This window comes from Drosophila santomea, chromosome 2L, assembly GCF_016746245.2.
Source record: "Drosophila santomea strain STO CAGO 1482 chromosome 2L, Prin_Dsan_1.1, whole genome shotgun sequence".
Lineage (NCBI taxonomy): Eukaryota > Metazoa > Arthropoda > Insecta > Diptera > Drosophilidae > Drosophila > Drosophila santomea.
Window position 1 is genome coordinate 14,056,717 of NC_053016.2, and position 16,613 is coordinate 14,073,329.

General features: G+C 48.3%; 3 protein-coding genes across 6 annotated transcripts; 2 read left to right on the forward strand and 1 right to left on the reverse strand.

The window, feature by feature from the left end:
- Positions 1–14: 14 nt before the first annotated feature.
- Positions 15–713, reverse strand: LOC120452932 (cytochrome c oxidase subunit 6C-1). Its single transcript, XM_039637413.2, has 3 exons — positions 631–713; positions 242–415; positions 15–176 (listed from the first exon to the last, which is right to left on the reverse strand). The coding sequence occupies exons 2-3, from the start codon at positions 409–411 to the stop codon at positions 113–115; spliced, it is 234 nt and encodes a 77-aa protein (XP_039493347.1). The 5' UTR covers positions 412–415; positions 631–713; the 3' UTR covers positions 15–112.
- A 455-nt stretch (positions 714–1,168) lies between these two features.
- On the forward strand, positions 1,169–12,318 carry LOC120444023 (nuclear receptor coactivator 6). 2 transcript variants are annotated; one of them, XM_039623523.2, is made up of 7 exons: positions 1,169–1,918; positions 2,947–3,130; positions 3,193–4,491; positions 4,615–5,666; positions 6,444–9,255; positions 9,394–9,897; positions 9,955–12,318. In XM_039623523.2, the coding sequence occupies exons 1-7, from the start codon at positions 1,904–1,906 to the stop codon at positions 10,014–10,016; spliced, it is 5,928 nt and encodes a 1,975-aa protein (XP_039479457.1). In that variant the 5' UTR covers positions 1,169–1,903; the 3' UTR covers positions 10,017–12,318. The 2 variants fall into 2 exon arrangements, with proteins under 2 accessions (XP_039479457.1, XP_039479456.1); XM_039623522.2 differs by having other exon boundaries at positions 4,615–9,255.
- A 519-nt stretch (positions 12,319–12,837) lies between these two features.
- LOC120458809 (carbohydrate sulfotransferase 11) lies at positions 12,838–16,425 on the forward strand. Of its 3 annotated transcripts, XR_006356487.1 has the most exons (5): positions 12,838–13,027; positions 13,711–14,272; positions 14,336–14,391; positions 14,635–16,068; positions 16,127–16,425. XR_006356487.1 is itself a non-coding variant. In XM_039646606.2 (4 exons), exons 2-4 carry the CDS (start codon positions 13,776–13,778, stop codon positions 15,408–15,410), a joined length of 1,329 nt encoding a protein of 442 aa, XP_039502540.1. In that variant the 5' UTR covers positions 12,838–13,027; positions 13,696–13,775; the 3' UTR covers positions 15,411–16,419. The 3 variants fall into 3 exon arrangements, 2 of the variants coding, with proteins under 2 accessions (XP_039502540.1, XP_039502539.1); XM_039646606.2 differs by having other exon boundaries at positions 13,696–14,272; positions 14,635–16,419; XM_039646605.2 differs by having other exon boundaries at positions 14,635–16,419.
- The last annotated feature ends 188 nt before the right edge of the window (positions 16,426–16,613 follow it).

Here is a 16,613-nt window from a genome sequence, read left to right on the forward strand (position 1 = left end):
CGCCTTCGTGCACATACGTAGACTGAAATCTATTTACTTTTCAATACAGAAGCGCAACGTTTGCTCTACAACATCTTTTGACTTAGACTACTTGTGTTTTGGATAACATAGCCTAGCAGGACTGGAAACGACCGGCGGCCTTCATGCGCTCGAAGGACTTGTTGGCATCGTACTTCCTGCAGGGATAAGGGAGAAACCAGATCAGTGGATGGTTCATATGGCATATGTAAGCTATATTTACGAGTAGAAGTCGGCGTAGGCGGCCTTCTTGGGATCGTTGACCAGAATTTTGTAGGCGACGGTCACCAGAGCGGTCAGTCCCAGGGAAATGGCCAGGTTGCGCTTGATGGTGGCGTTGTGGAGACCACGGAGCACGGGTCCGGCAGAGGAGGTGGCTGGAGTGTTGGCCATGTCGCTGAAAAGAATGAAAATCACAAAAATCAATTATATTGCTCGGTAGTTACGTAAGGTGCTCAAAGGCAGTTGCAATAAAACGCATAGCAACTACAGAATTCTTCCCAGCTACTTATTAAGTTAATATGGTCAACCAGTATGATATTGATTTACTTTTTTGACTGTCCAAAACCCTTAAATTTGGTTTTATTAAAGAAAACCTTGTTATGTACTCACATTTGCAATTTCAGAATCTGAGATAGAGGTGGAACCAAATTCACCTTCTATTCAATACTATCGCTCGTTCAGAAAGGGTGGCAGCATTCGTAAAACTATCGATTAGTTACTTAAAAACAAAAACATTAGATTAAAAATTTAGCACGATACCTAGCCAATTTAATGCATAACTTCCTATAAGCTGCAAACTTTAGGTGACTAATCCGAAAAAAAAATTTACAACGCAAAAATTTTCTTAATTTTTTAACCTGAAACCTATGCGCTCAGATAGATTCGGCAGTTAACATTTTCATAATTCAAATGAAATTTAAATATTGAATATTTAAAATGTTTACTTCACATGGTGGAAAATAATAGACAATTTAACATGAAAAAGCAGTAATAATACATAAGCTCTAATTGTTTTATATTAAGACTTCCAAACAATTGACAACCCTGCTCGAGCAAAATTTCCAATGCGACTTACTTCGCAGCCCTGGAAACCACAAATATGAAGGCAAAATTAGGGAATTTCGGACCGCGAACGTCTGGCAACACCGGCTGGAAAATAAAAATGGCTACCACTGTGTGCTTGTTATTGTTCGTGGAAATTTAATAATTACGAAGTTTTTTGTACAAAATAAACAGGATAAACGCATCATTGCAACGCCAATTGACGGCTAAAAAGAAAGCGCGAATCTTTCGACACCAATCTGTGCGTTTAACGAGTGCCCGCACACAATCGAACCGAGTGAAATTAAGCCCCCGAAAATCGGCTGCCCGAATGCGTGAAAATTTTCGAGTTCCGCTAAATAGGCATTACTATTAGGCCAGTGAATGTGTAATGGAGAACAGTGGGGGCCCAAATGTATTCAGTTTGCCCTAAACAATAATTGAAAAGCGGGCACGCAAGATTTAAAGCAGGAAAAGCGCTTGAAAAGTGACGCAGGAAAATCCGTATCCGCGCCCCGCACGTGTGTGTGTGAGTGTGTGTTGCAGTGCATGTGTGCGTGTGTTGGTGAGGCTACTACTAAAAAAAAAGTCAAAAGCAAAGGGGAGAAGAAAAAAATAAAAGTGGAAAATGCCCAAAAACCAAGTCGCAGAGGTTAAAAACTGAGTGCGGAATACATCGAAAGACAATAAACCGAAGCCATCGAGTGTTATGCCTAAAATGCAATTGGTTCAACAATTCGAATCCAAAGGACGCCACGGCGGTCAATCGAAAGCTAAATGCGAGAATTGAGCAGCGTTCTACAAATTAAACCTACGACGCGTGCGATTGTCGTGTGATGATATGCCACTTAAACAGGTGAGTTGAGTTTATCGTGTTTCGCTTTTTAGGCGAGCGCAACAGAACAGCTGATTTGCGATTATTGCACTTCAAGTGGGCTTCGTTTTCTTTCCTCTTTTTTCCTTTTTGTCTGTTTTTGCCATCGCTTTTGCTCACTTTACACTTGCGTCACCCACGCACTTAAAGACAGGGATAAAAACAAAAACAATAGGCGGCGAAAAGGGCGAACTAATTGGTTGGCTTTGAGTGTGTCGAATATCGCATTTCCCGTGTTTATTTTTTTATCTCTTTTTCTGTTCCCCCCCGACTTTTTATTTTATTAATCAGCCCGCCCCCTTTTTACCCCCCGCCTTAGTGCCAAGCAAGTATTTTGGTTACCTTTTCCCTCTGCCACACACACTTGCCCACCCAGCACACGCACACACACCAGCGCACCGCCTTCCAAGAGGCCAAGAAGAAAAATGGCGACGAAGTCGGGGTATCGATAACACGTCCCGCTGAGAGAAATGGAAAACGCACGCACGCATGAGAAAATGCAACCTGTGGGCACTAGCTGCCCCGCCCCCTTTTGGCCCGTCGCGCGTGGAAAATGCAGTCAGCTGAAATGTCTTTTGGGTTACTCAATTCAAGCATATTATCTTTTGGGGACTGTTGTCGAAACAAATTGTTGTTGGAATTTCCAATGAGTGCACTATGGCCATCCCGCTCTAGCACCAGAGACCGCAGGGTCAAAAACAAAAGGAGAAATGCAAATAATATAGTAAATATATCAGAAATTAATAAATTCAAGTATGGCATAGCTAGAGAAGGTAATTCATCTTATACATACGGGTTAGAATTGTGTTTCCCCATAAATTAGGTGTTTCTATGTTTGCGTGTCGGGAACCAGGGCTGCAAACCCTCGCTGGATAGATATCGATAACAAATACTGGCCATCGCCATCAATTTCACTATCCCTCTTCTTCTTTCTCTTCCTATACGGCTCCTTAAATGTTAATTAAATGTTGTAAATTTGCAAAATGTCTCACATGTGTGCCACTTTGCAGCAGCTTGAACCGTCACTGGTGCGGATATTGGTCTCGCTACCCTGGGACGCAGCACAACGGCTGCGCCAGCTGGCCAACGATGGAAATCCGGAGCTGCGCGCCCTCAACATTCAGTCCGTGCAATTCGAGGGCGATTCTGTGATAAATTTGAAAGTTGGTGGACAAGATATTAAGATAACCAAGGGTGAGTAATGTTAGCAAATGCCCTCAAAACAAACCATTAAACTTGGTAATCCCTTTTCGCAGATAATGTAAACGAGACACTTGAGGCGGCTGGCACGCTTTCCGGCAACAAAACAGGTCTGCTGGCCACGGGATTCGATGGCCCCAGCACGAGCAAGGCGGCTTCCGCCTTTATGCAACAGCAGCAGCAGAGAATCCTGCAACAGCCCCAAAACGATGCAATCTCACTCCAGCAAAGAAGAGCTGCGGCGGCGGGCCTGGGACTTCAGAAGATGCCTCTCCAGACCACGCAGCAGCAGCAGCAACAACAGCAGCAGCAGGTGGCCGTGACACCCGCCGTCTTTAAATCCCCCAATACCGTGTGCCCAATGGAGGGCAAGGTGCCGTTGCTGCTGCCATCGCCCTCCGCCACGCGGGACTTTCCCTTCGAGAGCATGCGGCAGGCGAGAGTGCTGCAAGGCCGAGAGGCAGGCGGTCTGGGTCCGCCCCTACCGCCACCGCCTCCGCCAAATGTAACACTAAAGGTGCTGAAGACGCAACCGCAGCAGGCACCTCAGAATGGTGAGCTGACACCCACAACGCCAACGTCAGCTGCACCAACGCCGCCCGGCAGCAAATCTCAGTTCATCCAGCCACCACCGCCGCCATATCCGGGTTTGGGAGCTGCCACGGCCAGCAGCGTCAGTTCACCCATTGCCATAGCGGGCGCAAGTGCCAAGCCAGCCATTGTGACGGCACCCAGCCAGCTGAACCATCCGCTTGGGCATCCGCCGCTGCCTACGGCGACGTCTACGGGCAGCAACAACATTGCCATATCGTCGCCGCTGCTTGTGAATCTGCTGCAGAACGACGGCAATGGCATGTCGAATCCGAACCAGCTCAAGTCGCCCCAACAGCAGCAGTCGCCCCTAATTGGAATGAGCCCCAGTGGAGGGCAGATTATGAACTCCCCTATGCGATCCTCCGGTCCGGCGACGCCCAGCGATTTCCTCATGGGCGACGTACTGAGTCCGGTGGTGCCTTCCTCACCCACAACGCCCCAGACGACGGCTCCTCCTTGCCCGCCGCCCGTGGTGATGCGGAATCTACAGCAGCAACAACAACATCAGCAGGCCATGCTCAGTCCCAGCGGCAATGGCAATCATTTGTATACTCAGCAACAGCAGCAGGGTCAGCAGCAGCAACCACAGCAACAGCAGCAAGGACCACCACATCGCTTTCAACAGCAACATCAGCAAATGTCGCCACAGGCTGTGGCCCTGCGACAGCAGCAAATTCAGCGGCAGCAGATGCGATTCATGCAACCGCAGCAGCAATTACAGGGCCAGCAGCAACCACAGCAGCAGTTTCAGCCTGCGCCTGGTAAGCGTCACTTTAATGCCTTTACGACCAGATGTCACATATCTGTTTGATTACCATCAAAGTTATTAAGCCGTGCATAAGCATAGACTTTTATTCTAAATTTTTTTAATTTCCTTGTTACAGATTGCTTCAACAACATGGGCATGAATCCCATGCAACAACAACAGATAAGACATCAACTAAGACCCGGTGGACTGCCGCTGGCTCCTCCGCCGCCTCATCCGCAACAGCAACAGCAGCGCCTTATGGGCCTGCCCATGCCGCAAGCGTCACCCCAGCAGCAATTCATGAGCGGAGCCTCGCCCCTTGGACCCGCACTCTCTCCCGCCTCCAGCCACCATTCGATGCACAGTCCGCTGATGTCCAATCATCAGGCGCAGCAGCAGCCGCAGATGGTGTCGCCTGCGGCAACACCTGGACCTACTGCTCCCAGCGAAATGACTGGACAGCTCATGCCAGCCAATCAACACGTACCTGCAGCACCACCACCAGATTACAATCAGGCGGCAGCCAACTCACGGTGGCCGCTGGCCGGGATCAATAAGCCGATGGACTCGGCCACCAAGAGCAGTTTTCAAGAATTCACGCGTTACCAGATGCAGTACAATCTTCAGCAACAACAGCAGCAAGTCAGCTTGCCGGGACAGCCGCAACAACAGCAGCAGCCACAACAACAACAGTTGCCGCCACCTGCGCTGCCGACGCAGCAACAACAAAGTCAGGCTCAGCAGCCACAGGTTACAGGTCAGGCTCAAGGACAAGTCGATTCACTAATCTCGCTTTCCGTGCTGGATGCCCTGACCACAAACGATTTGGACGCCCTGCTGCCCACTTTAAACTGTGATCTGGACTCCACGCTTAGTTTGGAAGATAAGAACGAGTTAGAATCTCTGTTGCAAGACGCCAAGGATCTGGACTTGGATCTGATCGAGGACAATCTATCGGCGGTTGACATGAGAGATGCTCTCAATACGTTGCAAGAAGCGCCACTGGAACAGCAGCAGCAACAACAACAAGCGCCGATGCAGCCTCAACAGCAGTCCCAGCAAATGTTGCAAATGCCGTACCAGCAGCAACCACAACAGCAACAACAGATGCAGCAACAATTGATGATGCAACAGCAGCAGAGACAGCAACAATTGCCGCAGATGCAACAGCGCCAGCAGCAGCAACAGGTGCAGCGACAACTGCAACTGCAGCAGCAACATCAACAGCAACAACAGCTACAGATGGTCCAACGCCAGCAGCAGCAACAGCAGTCACAATTGCAAGTCCAGCATCCGCAGCAGCCACAGAGACCTCCCCAGAAGCAATTTATCATTAATCCACATACCGGAGATATGGAACCTATGGCCAGCGACGATAGCGAGACGGAAGCTGAAGAGGAAACTGCCCAGCCGCAATTCCGCAACAGCCACAGTGGATTAGGCAGTTTCAATTTCAATCCCGCCAACGATATGCTTCTGCCCACCAATCTGTTTTCCGAGGAGGACTCCAATTCCGCGCAACAGCATCCCATGGGTATAAGTAGTGATCAGGAAAGATCACGCGATTCCCTGGCATCGAACAAATCAGCCACCAGCAGGGCTAGAAAAACGCCGGTGGCAAAGGCGAACCATAGCAATTTCGGTGCGGGTGATAACTCGCCCCGTTCCAGCAATAGTTCGCCTTTGATTGGCTTAAACTCGCCCCAATCGGTGACAGCCAATGCAGGTGGAGCGCCCAGCAAGAAGGCCAAGCCAAATCTGCTGCGCGGCAAGCTTCAACAGGGAGTCAAGGAGCGCAAAGCCAAGGATCCCACGGCCGCGCCAAAACAGAAGCGCGAGAGGGCGAAGGGCAATGCCAAGACGAAGGCGGCGGAGGAGAAGATAAAACTGCGGCTGAAACTGGAGAAGGTGGAGACTACGCCGGCAGCGGGAGCCGGCTACGAGGGACAGATTATTAACAACCAGCAGCAGACCATTGTTGTGAACAATCATATGCAACAGTTGCCCATGCAGACGCAACTGTTAGCTCTGCCGACACAACAACAACAGCAGCAGCAGCAACAAATACAGCAACCTCAAATCCAGATAACCCAACATCAGCAACAGCAACAAACATCTCAGCTTCAGCAACAGCAACCACCTGCTCAGCTCCAGCAACAACAGCCACAACAGCAGCAGACGCTTCAACAGCAACTACAACATCATACGGTCTATAGCAACTTTCAACAGCAACAGCAAACTGTCCCGGGTCCCAACGAACCGCGTGTTCCTCCACTGCAGATCCGTTTGCGTGGAAAGAATCATGTGGTGGTCAAGAACACACGAAAGGAGCGAAAGAAGGGCCAAAATCAGGAGGCCATCGTTGATGAGCGTCAACTGAAGCGCAGCTACAGCGATCAGCCACCGCAGCAATTGCTAATGGACCCTGCAGAAAGCAAGCAAGCCAAGCTCACGCCACCGCCACATGTCAACGGATTGCCCATACTGATCCAGAAGACGACGGCGACAGTGGCGCCGCCACAATTGCCACAACAACTGCAAGCCGGAGTAGCCACGACCACCAAGACCACCACTATTGTGGCGGGCAAGAATGGTCTAACGATCAGTGCCATTGTGGAGGCGCACAAGGCACAGGCTCAAGCGCAGGCCCAATCCCTCAGTGATCCACAGCTGATTGTGGGTTCCACCAACACTGGAACAACGCCTACGCCCACCACCCTGCAGCAGCAGCAGCTGAGCAAGATAGCCACCTCGTTGCCAAGCAGCATTACCCTCAGTGCCATCAACAGCAACAATAATAACAATAATGTGAACAGCGGGAATAACAACAATCGGCTGTTGACGATGAAAAATCCGATTAAGACTGCGGCCACCATAACACCCATCGTGGGTGGCAAGCCGATGACAAAAAACCATAAGCCGCCGCCATACATCACAGCCGTGCAACAGCTGCAGTTGCAGAAGCAACAACAGCAGCAGCAACAACAGCAGCAACAGCAGCAGCAACAACAGCAGCAGCAACAGCAGCGACAACTGGCGGCGGCCGTAACCATGTTGCCCAGTGCGACGACCCTGAAGCGTGTGGAGATAACAAAGGTCACACCGCAGGTCACGGCAGAGCAGGCTCCTAGCATAAACCCATCCCCAGTAGCCGTAGCAGCAGCAGCCACAGCAACAATAGCGACATCGTCGACGCCCACTACGCAAACAACTCAGCTGATCTGTGATAGAAAGTTGCCAGTGACCATGCCGCCCATGACCACGGTCAATAACGTGGTAGTGGCCACAGTGAACTCCTCTTCCGCCACCCTGTCGACCTTATCGTCCGTATCCACAGCCTCCTCCGCATCCATAATCACCACCTCTACCTCTACCTCATCGCCGGCTGCCTTGCCCAGCACGCTGCGCAACTCGCCCGCCAGCAATGGAAGTGGAACACCCGGCCACGGAAACAACGGCGGTGGCGAGGACAGTGGCATTGAGTCCATGGATGCCCTCTCCGAGAAGAGTCCTCATCAACTCTCGTCCAGCAGTCCTATCCAAGTGAGCAAGGCGACGGTGACAATGGTGCAGCAGCCGCAACTGCAGACAAGCGCAATCGCCACAACTACATCCGCGGCGGTGATAGCACCAGTGATTGCTCCCAGCTCAACGTCAGCAGGAACAACGCCAACTGTATCGACATCATTAACCGTAACCAGTTCACTGCAACAGCAGCAAAAACAGCAGGCTGACGATGAGATCGAGAAGGCTCTGGCGAAGATGGAGGGGGACTTTCCCGATGATCTCGAGGATATTGTGTCCTCGATGATCAAGGAGACAAGCGAATGTGCCAGTGCTCCGGGTGGTGGTTTCCTAAATAGCCTGGAGAGCTCACTGCCAGCAGCGACAGTTGCAACCGTTGTGGCTACAGCATCCACAAACACAAGTAGCATCAAGTTGAATGGCGAACACCATATACTCGAACACGATGATCTCATCAAGAAACTCACAGAGAGCAAGCCACCGGCGGTCAAAGTGAAGCTGGAGGAGATGCCCCCGCTGCTCACTATTAAGAAGGAGCCTGCGATTAAACCGCTCACCAGCGGCCTCAAGGTGGAAGCCAAAGTGGAGGTAAAGATGGAGCCGAAAGTCGAGCCCAAGTCGGAGGAGAAGTTGCAGGAAAAGCATCAGAGCGACGCTTCCTCAGCATCACTGCAACCTATTTCTATTGAAATACCTGCTCAGGTGGACGGTGAGACGCCAAGAATAAGGACACGGGCCAGCAGTCGCCTGGAGAGTCCCCTTGATGCGCCAAAAGCGAGTCCTGATCCCACAACTGTCACTGGTGTTTCAACCACTGCGGCCAGTGCAGCCAACACGCCTACCACCGTCAAGAGTCTATCCCGCGCCTCCTCCACCGCCAGTCCGCGAGTGGTCACACCAACGCCCAATCACAACAACAATAACAACAAGCGAAGACGCCAGGAATCCGAGTGTGGCAGCAGTAATGATGGTGTCGAATTGGGCGAGAACAACATAAAGCGGCCAAGGGTAAGCACCGGCACCTCCAATAACAACGCAGCAGAAGCAGCTGCAGATCACAATGCCGGCGCGGGATTGCCAAAAAAGGTTGAAATCGAGTCCTCCGATTCGGATGAGCCGCTGATCGAGGTGGCCGGCAAGGTGCGCAACTCCAAACAGGCCCAGGTAGAAGCTGCCGATGCCGCAGCAGCAGCCGGAGTGGAGAAGCACGTGACGCGACGAAATGCACAGCAGTTACAGCCCCCGCAGAACAGTAAGTGAACTTTGATCCATTTATCTTGATTTGGCAATAATCTTGGTGCTTAGCATATTGCAAAATTTAAAAGCTTGATTAGTTCAAAACGCTAAGAGAAAGTGTCTTATGAATAATCAATGTTTTTGTTTACAACAGAAACTGTCGGCAACCATGCTCCCTCCTCCACACCTGCCCTTGGAACACCGCGATCGGGAAAAGCTCAGGCGCCAGTTGGTCCTACCACTGCTGCGAACAACAATCACAACAGCAGCAGTCCCAACAATCCCAGTGTTGTGCTCTCCTCAGTGACCACGCCAACAATTCCAGGCGGTGCTGTGGTGACCACAAGCCAAGTCAACAGCGGCACGAATGTAGTTCATGCAACACGAGGAGCCACTGCAGCTGCTGCTAGCACCACCAATAATAACTCGGCCAGCTCGCCCACGGACGAGAAGATCGGCACCCGGAGGAGCGTGCGAGCCAGTGCGGCAGCCAACAAGATCATCTACAGTCGCAGCAATGCAGCCGCAGCTGCTGCAGCAGCCGCCGCCGCGGCAGAGCCGAAGGGAACACCTGGCAAGGCGGCAGCAGCAGTTGGTACCAACAGCGCCGGCAGTGTGGAAAGTGTCGCGGAAGCCAGACGAAAGACCCGCAGTGCAGGTTAGAATATATTGAAAAAAATTGGTTTAACTTAGCTAATCATATTCCGTTTTGCAGTCATTGGCGAGTCCATGTTGACCGAGGGACGCCGGAGAAGAACGTCGCGTGATTACAAGTGACCAGAGTTTTGCGCCTTGGCTAAAGGCTTGAACCATCCGAGCGATGCACACGAAGACGATCTGCTGGAGCTCTTCGAAGACTTTGAGCAGCAACAGCAGCCGCATCAGCAGCAGTACCAGCAACAGCTGGATATCAGCAGCAGCAGCTTTCCTTTAGCCCAGGCGCAGGATGAGGACGGTGATGAGATGGCCGAATATGAGAATCTGGCGCGAGCAGCCGGCGGTTACATGGAGGAGGCCGATCATTTGCTGTCTTACCACAGTAGCAGCAGTGCCGCAGACGTTGAGGTGGATGAGGTGCTGATGCCGGAGCTGGCCAACGCCACGGCCCTAGACTGCGCCAGCTTTGTCGACTACGATGAGTTCAACCTCTGCCTGAACAACATCCTCAGCGAGGAGGACGACAGTGGTAGTGCACGAGGAGGAGGCGTCAGTGGCATGGCTAATAAGCACCAACAGACATGGCGCGATGCCGGCGACGTACTCAACATCGTACAGCTTAGCAACGATTTGGGATTGAGTTTTCAAGAGTTCGCCAGCGAGGCGACAACGGCGGATGAGCAGCGCTCCGCCAGCAGTAGCTCACCGCAGCTGGCGTAGTGAAGTAGGATTACGGACGGCTACTTGTATATATCACACGCACTGATACCGAACGCTTTCGTTTGTAGTTCTTAGTCCTAGTTTCCGTTGAGCATTATTTTGTACAGTTAGTGGTAGCCTCAAGTTGCAATAATGTTGCGTCTCTTAGCGAGCAACATCACACCTAGACACACTCTCTCACACACACAAACACACACACACCGCAGACGGACGGTTGCAAGCGCCGATTTACGCCTTTGTTTACACTTTGTTTTCTGCCCCCCAGTCCAAGCTTATCCGCCGCCACCGCCCTCATCTGGCACTGCTATTACTCCCCAAAAATACACCCATTGGAAATGATTTGCTAGTCATGTGAAACAGGCAATTTAATGTATAGCTCAGAAGATGAAATTTGAACAAATTAGTTGAGTAACTTTTTCGAGAAGCTCCCATAAACACTAACATAGAATAGTTGTCCGAAACTGAAAAACATCTCCAAACTCTCACGCATGCATAGTTTAATTTGAAATTTGAAGCAAACAAAAACAAATCTTATTTCCATTGACCGCTCTGTAAATATTTGGATACTTCACGATGCAACACGAACACATTTCTAGATTTAGGTTGTCCTACTTATAAGCGCTGCGCCCAGTCGAAAGTCTATAAGAAGCTGATCCGTTGGATCGAGCAGATCAGAGCAGACCACACGTTTACATTAGGTTTTATATTTTTGTAACCTTCAAAATACGATTACAGTACAGTACATACTACAGATATATAGCGTATTAGTTTCCGTAAGCTTGCGTTGTTTCGAAAATTTGTTTTTTAGTTTTAAATGCTCTAGCCTAAGGACAGTAATCTTAACGCGAATTCTTTACCAACAATATATGCACATGGAAACCTATGCAATAAGTTAGTCAAAAATGTAAAAAGGCCAAGCACCAGAAAAATGAAAACACAAAAACCTACAAAAAACAAAAACGAAAAAAAAATACAAAAAACAGATCGAAAAATATAACGAGAAGTGAGTGGAGAATATTGAGAATCAATCGTCTAGTATCTGTCGTTTTGCAAAGTGAAAAGAACTATATAACGTTATATATTTTGCATACGCAAAACACATAAGAAAATGGGATATCGTGAAAAATAAACCACACAAACAAAAAGTTGTATTGTATATAAGGCAGGCTCTATTTTTGCTAAATGTTATTTGAACTTGAACAAATAGGGGAAAAACAATGAGTAAAGTAATTGAAGCAAAGCAAAGGCAAAGCGCTAGACAAAACACACAAAACAACATTATATATTGTTCAATATTATTATTACCTTATATATATTGTATGATTGCTACATAAAATAATTCTTTTGATACTTTGTACATGTTTACTTTAAAGCAAGGCAAAACAAAGCATAAGCGTATGTAAAACCCAACCCTCTAGCATAACTTTGCATATATTCATATAGAACCGCTAAACTAACGTATATAGAACCCAAATCCATAATTGCATACCACACCATCCACGGCCCCTAAATAAACACAAAAGGCAAACCCGTCGAAAGCTGAAGCATATTTAGTGGACCTTGTTTAAACACTTTGGACAGCCACAACAACCACTTGCAATAAGCCCTATAGCACAGAAAACACGTTAATGGAAATGTTGTATAGAACGTATAAATAATTTATATACCGCTTCGTAAACAAACAGGCAACAAACAACACACATAAACAAATAAATGATATATTTAAATATTTAAAACAAACCACACAAGATGAACAACAACAACAAAAAACGAAAGTGTCTTAAAACGTAGTATTAGAAGTTTATTATTAATTTGTTTGTACTTTAAAGTAAAATATTTATAGAAAAAGAAAAAAATACAAAGATTTAATATACACAAAAAATAAACAAATGGAGTTTTTGGAATTTTTCGGGAATCGAAAGCGGAGTTCTTGAAACTCTTACTGATATTTAATGTATTATTTGCTGTGTCGTTTGATCAGTTGGAAATTATTTTAAATTACTCAAAACTCTGCTGATGATTCCAGCAGGTCCTGTGATTTTTTCCGGTGGCCAGTGAGCCAGTGAGTGTTCCCAACTCCAAAGATTGTTCCCCAGTGGGTGCGCTCTCCCTGCGCCGGCGCCTGGCGAGGATTGTCGGCTTCCGAGGAGAGCAAAGCTGGCTCGGAACACCAGGGACCCGCAGCTGCGACCATCCGCCGACTGGCAGTTGAGAGCGAGTGGCCGCCGCGAGCAGGACGGCTGAACGGAGCAGGCAGCAGGATTCCCCGGAGCCACAAGCAACACGTAACAGAGCGGCCCCAGGTGAAGGAGGGGGCTGGCGGAGAGGCGGGCAGCCGTAGGCTTTCAGTATACACAGGGAGCTCCCCCAAAAGGAAAGGATAAATATTTCAACGCCCGCCGCGCTTCAAAGTAAGTTATGCCACATCCTGCACAAAGATTACTGGCGGATTACCATCCGGACACGCAGAAATAAACGCACAGATGTGCCAACTACCAGATAGTTCAGCTTTAACAGCGTGGTCAAGTGGTCTCCGAGGTGCCGTGAATACTTTGGGCCTTCGTGCCAGCAGATATCAGCGACCAATTCCCAGTCCCGGCCACAAGTGACCCCATGGCAACATTAAGCAGCAACTGGCGTTGCAACAGCGCGACCATCTTGCAGCAACAGCAATTGCACTGGCCATGTTGACGCTTAAGGATGACGTCCTACTTTCCGAGTCTTTCATTCGCTCAAGTGCGTCTGTGTTGGGGCCACGATGACGTAGTTTGCCAAGTCGGAATGTGTGTTGGCCTGTTTGTTGGCCCGAATGTTTGCATGTGCGTATGTATGTGACAGAGGGTGTCGTTTGGTGTGTACACACCAACAAGTGTCGCCTGGCCAAAAGCGCCAATGAGGAGGGTGACTGAAAAATTAATGCACGCTGCTTGGCCAAAACAGAATCCGAAACGGACTCTATAGGATTGTACTTACGGGAATAAATATACTCTTCTTTGATTTATAAGATATTATATATGATAATATGATAATCCATAATCCTTCAAAGCTTCAACTTATGATAAAAAAGGCATAATGACAGTTTCAAACCTTCTAGGAACCACCGCCCATCCGTGGATCATGCAGCGAGGTCGCTGCAGGAATCCTTGGTAGATTCGCAAGATGCTCATCCGCCTGCGCTATGGAAGACGCCTGCAGACCTATCTGAAGATAGGCGCCTGTGTCCTGGTGGGCCTGTGCTACTTCGCCTTCCTCTTCCGCGAATCCCTCAATGCCTACGAGCACCGGGAGCGGGCCACGGCCGCGGAATTGGAGGCGGACTCGGAGCCCTCGAAGCAGCAGCTCAAGCTGAAGCGGCAGCAATTGCAGCGCCAGAGGATTTTGGCCAAGCAGCAGGAGCAGGGAAAGGCCATCGCTGGCGGAAATGCCAGTGCAGGCAGCGCATCTTCCCTGGCAGCAGCTCCTCCGCCGCCGCCGCCGGTTACCACCTTGAATCCCGTCTATGAGTACTCCGAGGAGCTGCACAGTCGCACGGAGCGGGAGCTGCAGAGGAGGAGCGAGCATCTGGCCGCCGTCTGCGATCGGTATAAGCTGCAGGAAAAGTACCCACCGAATCCCTGGGAGTTCTTCGTCTCACCTGGCCACAACAATCTCGTCTGGTTAGTGGCATCCTATCCCTAGTCTATAGTCTATTATATGAAACTTATTCGGTTTACTTGCAGGTGCAACGTCTTCAAGGCGGCCAGTAGTACGTGGATGTATTACTTTAATATACTGGGTAAGTTTTAATTAAATTGTTATTATATATACAGGAAAAGATTATCTCTGATACCTTGATTAACTAGGTCAGTTATGATTAAAGCTATATTTTCTATGTATTATTTACGGCAATAATTGGCGCAATTTTATTAAAAAGCTTGTATAGTTGCCCTTTGATTGATCGTATATAGGAACAGCATTGTAATGCTTATCATAACTAATTATTCCTCGTAAGAATTATAATTATAATATGGATTTCCAGCTGGCTACGATGTGAAGTATCTGCAGCGAACGGAGACGCAGCCACTGGAGTTGGCCAGGAAGCGTTTTCCCCGCCCGGAACTCGGCGAACTGATGGAGCTGCTGCCCAGTGCGCTGTCCTTCCTTTTCGTGCGCGATCCCTTCGAGCGGATCCTGAGTGCCTATCGCAACAAGCTGGAGGGCAACAAGAACACCTTCTACAAGGCGCTGGGCAACAAGATCGTGCATCGCTACAGAAAGCGGAATCTGGGCGGACCCTGGCCGCGATGTGGACCCACCTTCGAGGAGTTCGTGCGCTTCCTGATCGCCGAGCACGCGGCGGGGAAGAGATTCGACGAGCACTGGGCGCCAGTCTATAGCTTCTGCACGCCCTGCAGCGTTAACTTCACCATTATCGGCAAGACGGAGACGTTCCAGAGGGACTCGGAGTTCATAATACGGCAGGCGGGCCTGGAATCGCTGCTCCTGGGACTGGGCAAGCTGCCGCAGCGAAAGCAGCGCAAGATTGGCAACCAAGCGCGTAGTGGGGTTAAATCCGAGGCCCTGGTCGAGCGATACTTCGCCGATCTCGACCGCTCAACGTTGGACCAATTGCTCAAGATATATCGCATCGATTTCGAGCTCTTTGACTACGACTATCGCAGGTACTACGATATGGTGCATCCGTGGAGTCTGGAGCAGAGCACTTCCGCATCCGGAGTGCCAGCTGTCGGATCCACCAGCACCACACCAACGATATCTTCGGCTGGCCATTCCACCCAAGGTCAGGCGACGTAGGGTCAAGGAGCTTGGGATCGATCAGTCGTGAAACAATCTTATCATGTACCTTTTTACACGAAAACTCAGACCACAGACAAGGAAACACTCTCACACGACAAAACAGAACCCAACCGAAGCTAACAAATCTACCAAAAAAGTTTATGGCCAAATCAACGTTTTCCAAAAACGCAAAACCAACAAAAAAAAGAAAAAACAAAAAGGAACGAAACGAAAAAAAAACACTCTTGACCTCTCTTAGATAATGCCAAAGAAAAAGGAGCAAACGACGTAACGACCCGAAAGGAAACTTAGTTAGAAGATTTAGCATTTTGATGGATTTTTTCAGCCACCAAAATTCGGACACGATACCCTACAATTTTACATGGCGTGGCATGTGTTGTGTTGTAGCTAGTTTATAAGTACCTACAATTTACAGATGCACTCTCAAACCAAACGAATACACATACACACCCACACGAAAAGCGATATATTATATAGTTAAACGATATATACAGACCTCTTTACCTATATCGCAAACGCTAATCTTCAGGTTAAGGCTGGAGAGTTTATACAACCAGAAAGTGAGAAATCGTCTTACACCAAATGAAATTCTGTATTTACACGTATTTACAACCGAATCCCCCAAATACCAAGCCCTCAACAACCACAACATATGGTACTTACTATTATTAAGTTATTACATATACCTATATATAAACGAAATTTATAAACAGGTCTTGATCTATGTCTATAACTTTTGTGGACTAGATACGTTTTTCCTAGGCTAACGAAACAAGCGGAAAATATTCGATTTCCCGATATGAAAATGATACCAAAGAACGGAAGGAAAGTGTTTAAAACTTATAAACAAACAAAAAAAAAAGAAGTAAAACCCAACAGAAAAACTTTTCATGTGATGTTTAAGGATTTATTATAAAGACAGAGAATATTTAATTATTATACTTATACTGTATTTCGAATAATGATAACAAAGAATCGAAAAGTAACACGATATTATTCTAAATAAATTTAAATTTTCAAAACTTTTTCCGTTGTATAAATACAAGGCAACAAAGTCATTAAGAATAAATAATCTCTTTACCACTCAAACCTGAAGTTTTAATGCATTTCAACAAGTTTTCTGGGAAAATGTAAAGGTTTAAAGGCTGATTTTAACAGCTCATTGCGTAATAAGCGATAAGCTCGTGCAAGGGTGATGTA

What these genes read in the sequence shown, in the direction of transcription:
- LOC120458809 (XM_039646606.2), top strand. Translation starts at nt 13,776, where the DNA reads ATGCTCATCCGCCTGCGCTATGGAAGACGCCTGCAGACCTATCTGAAG. An exon ending in GGCCACAACAATCTCGTCTG is followed by an intron (nt 14,273 to 14,335) that starts GTTAGTGGCATC and finishes GTTTACTTGCAG; the next exon opens with GTGCAACGTCTTCAAGGCGG. An exon ending in GTATTACTTTAATATACTGG is followed by an intron (nt 14,392 to 14,634) that starts GTAAGTTTTAAT and finishes ATGGATTTCCAG; the next exon opens with CTGGCTACGATGTGAAGTAT.
- LOC120444023 (XM_039623522.2), top strand. An exon ending in GCAGTTTCAGCCTGCGCCTG is followed by an intron (nt 4,492 to 4,614) that starts GTAAGCGTCACT and finishes TCCTTGTTACAG; the next exon opens with ATTGCTTCAACAACATGGGC. An exon ending in GTTACAGCCCCCGCAGAACA is followed by an intron (nt 9,256 to 9,393) that starts GTAAGTGAACTT and finishes TGTTTACAACAG; the next exon opens with AAACTGTCGGCAACCATGCT.
- LOC120452932 (XM_039637413.2), bottom strand. Translation starts at nt 411, where the DNA reads ATGGCCAACACTCCAGCCACCTCCTCTGCCGGACCCGTGCTCCGTGGT. An exon ending in GCCTACGCCGACTTCTACTC is followed by an intron (nt 177 to 241) that starts GTAAATATAGCT and finishes TTATCCCTGCAG; the next exon opens with GAAGTACGATGCCAACAAGT.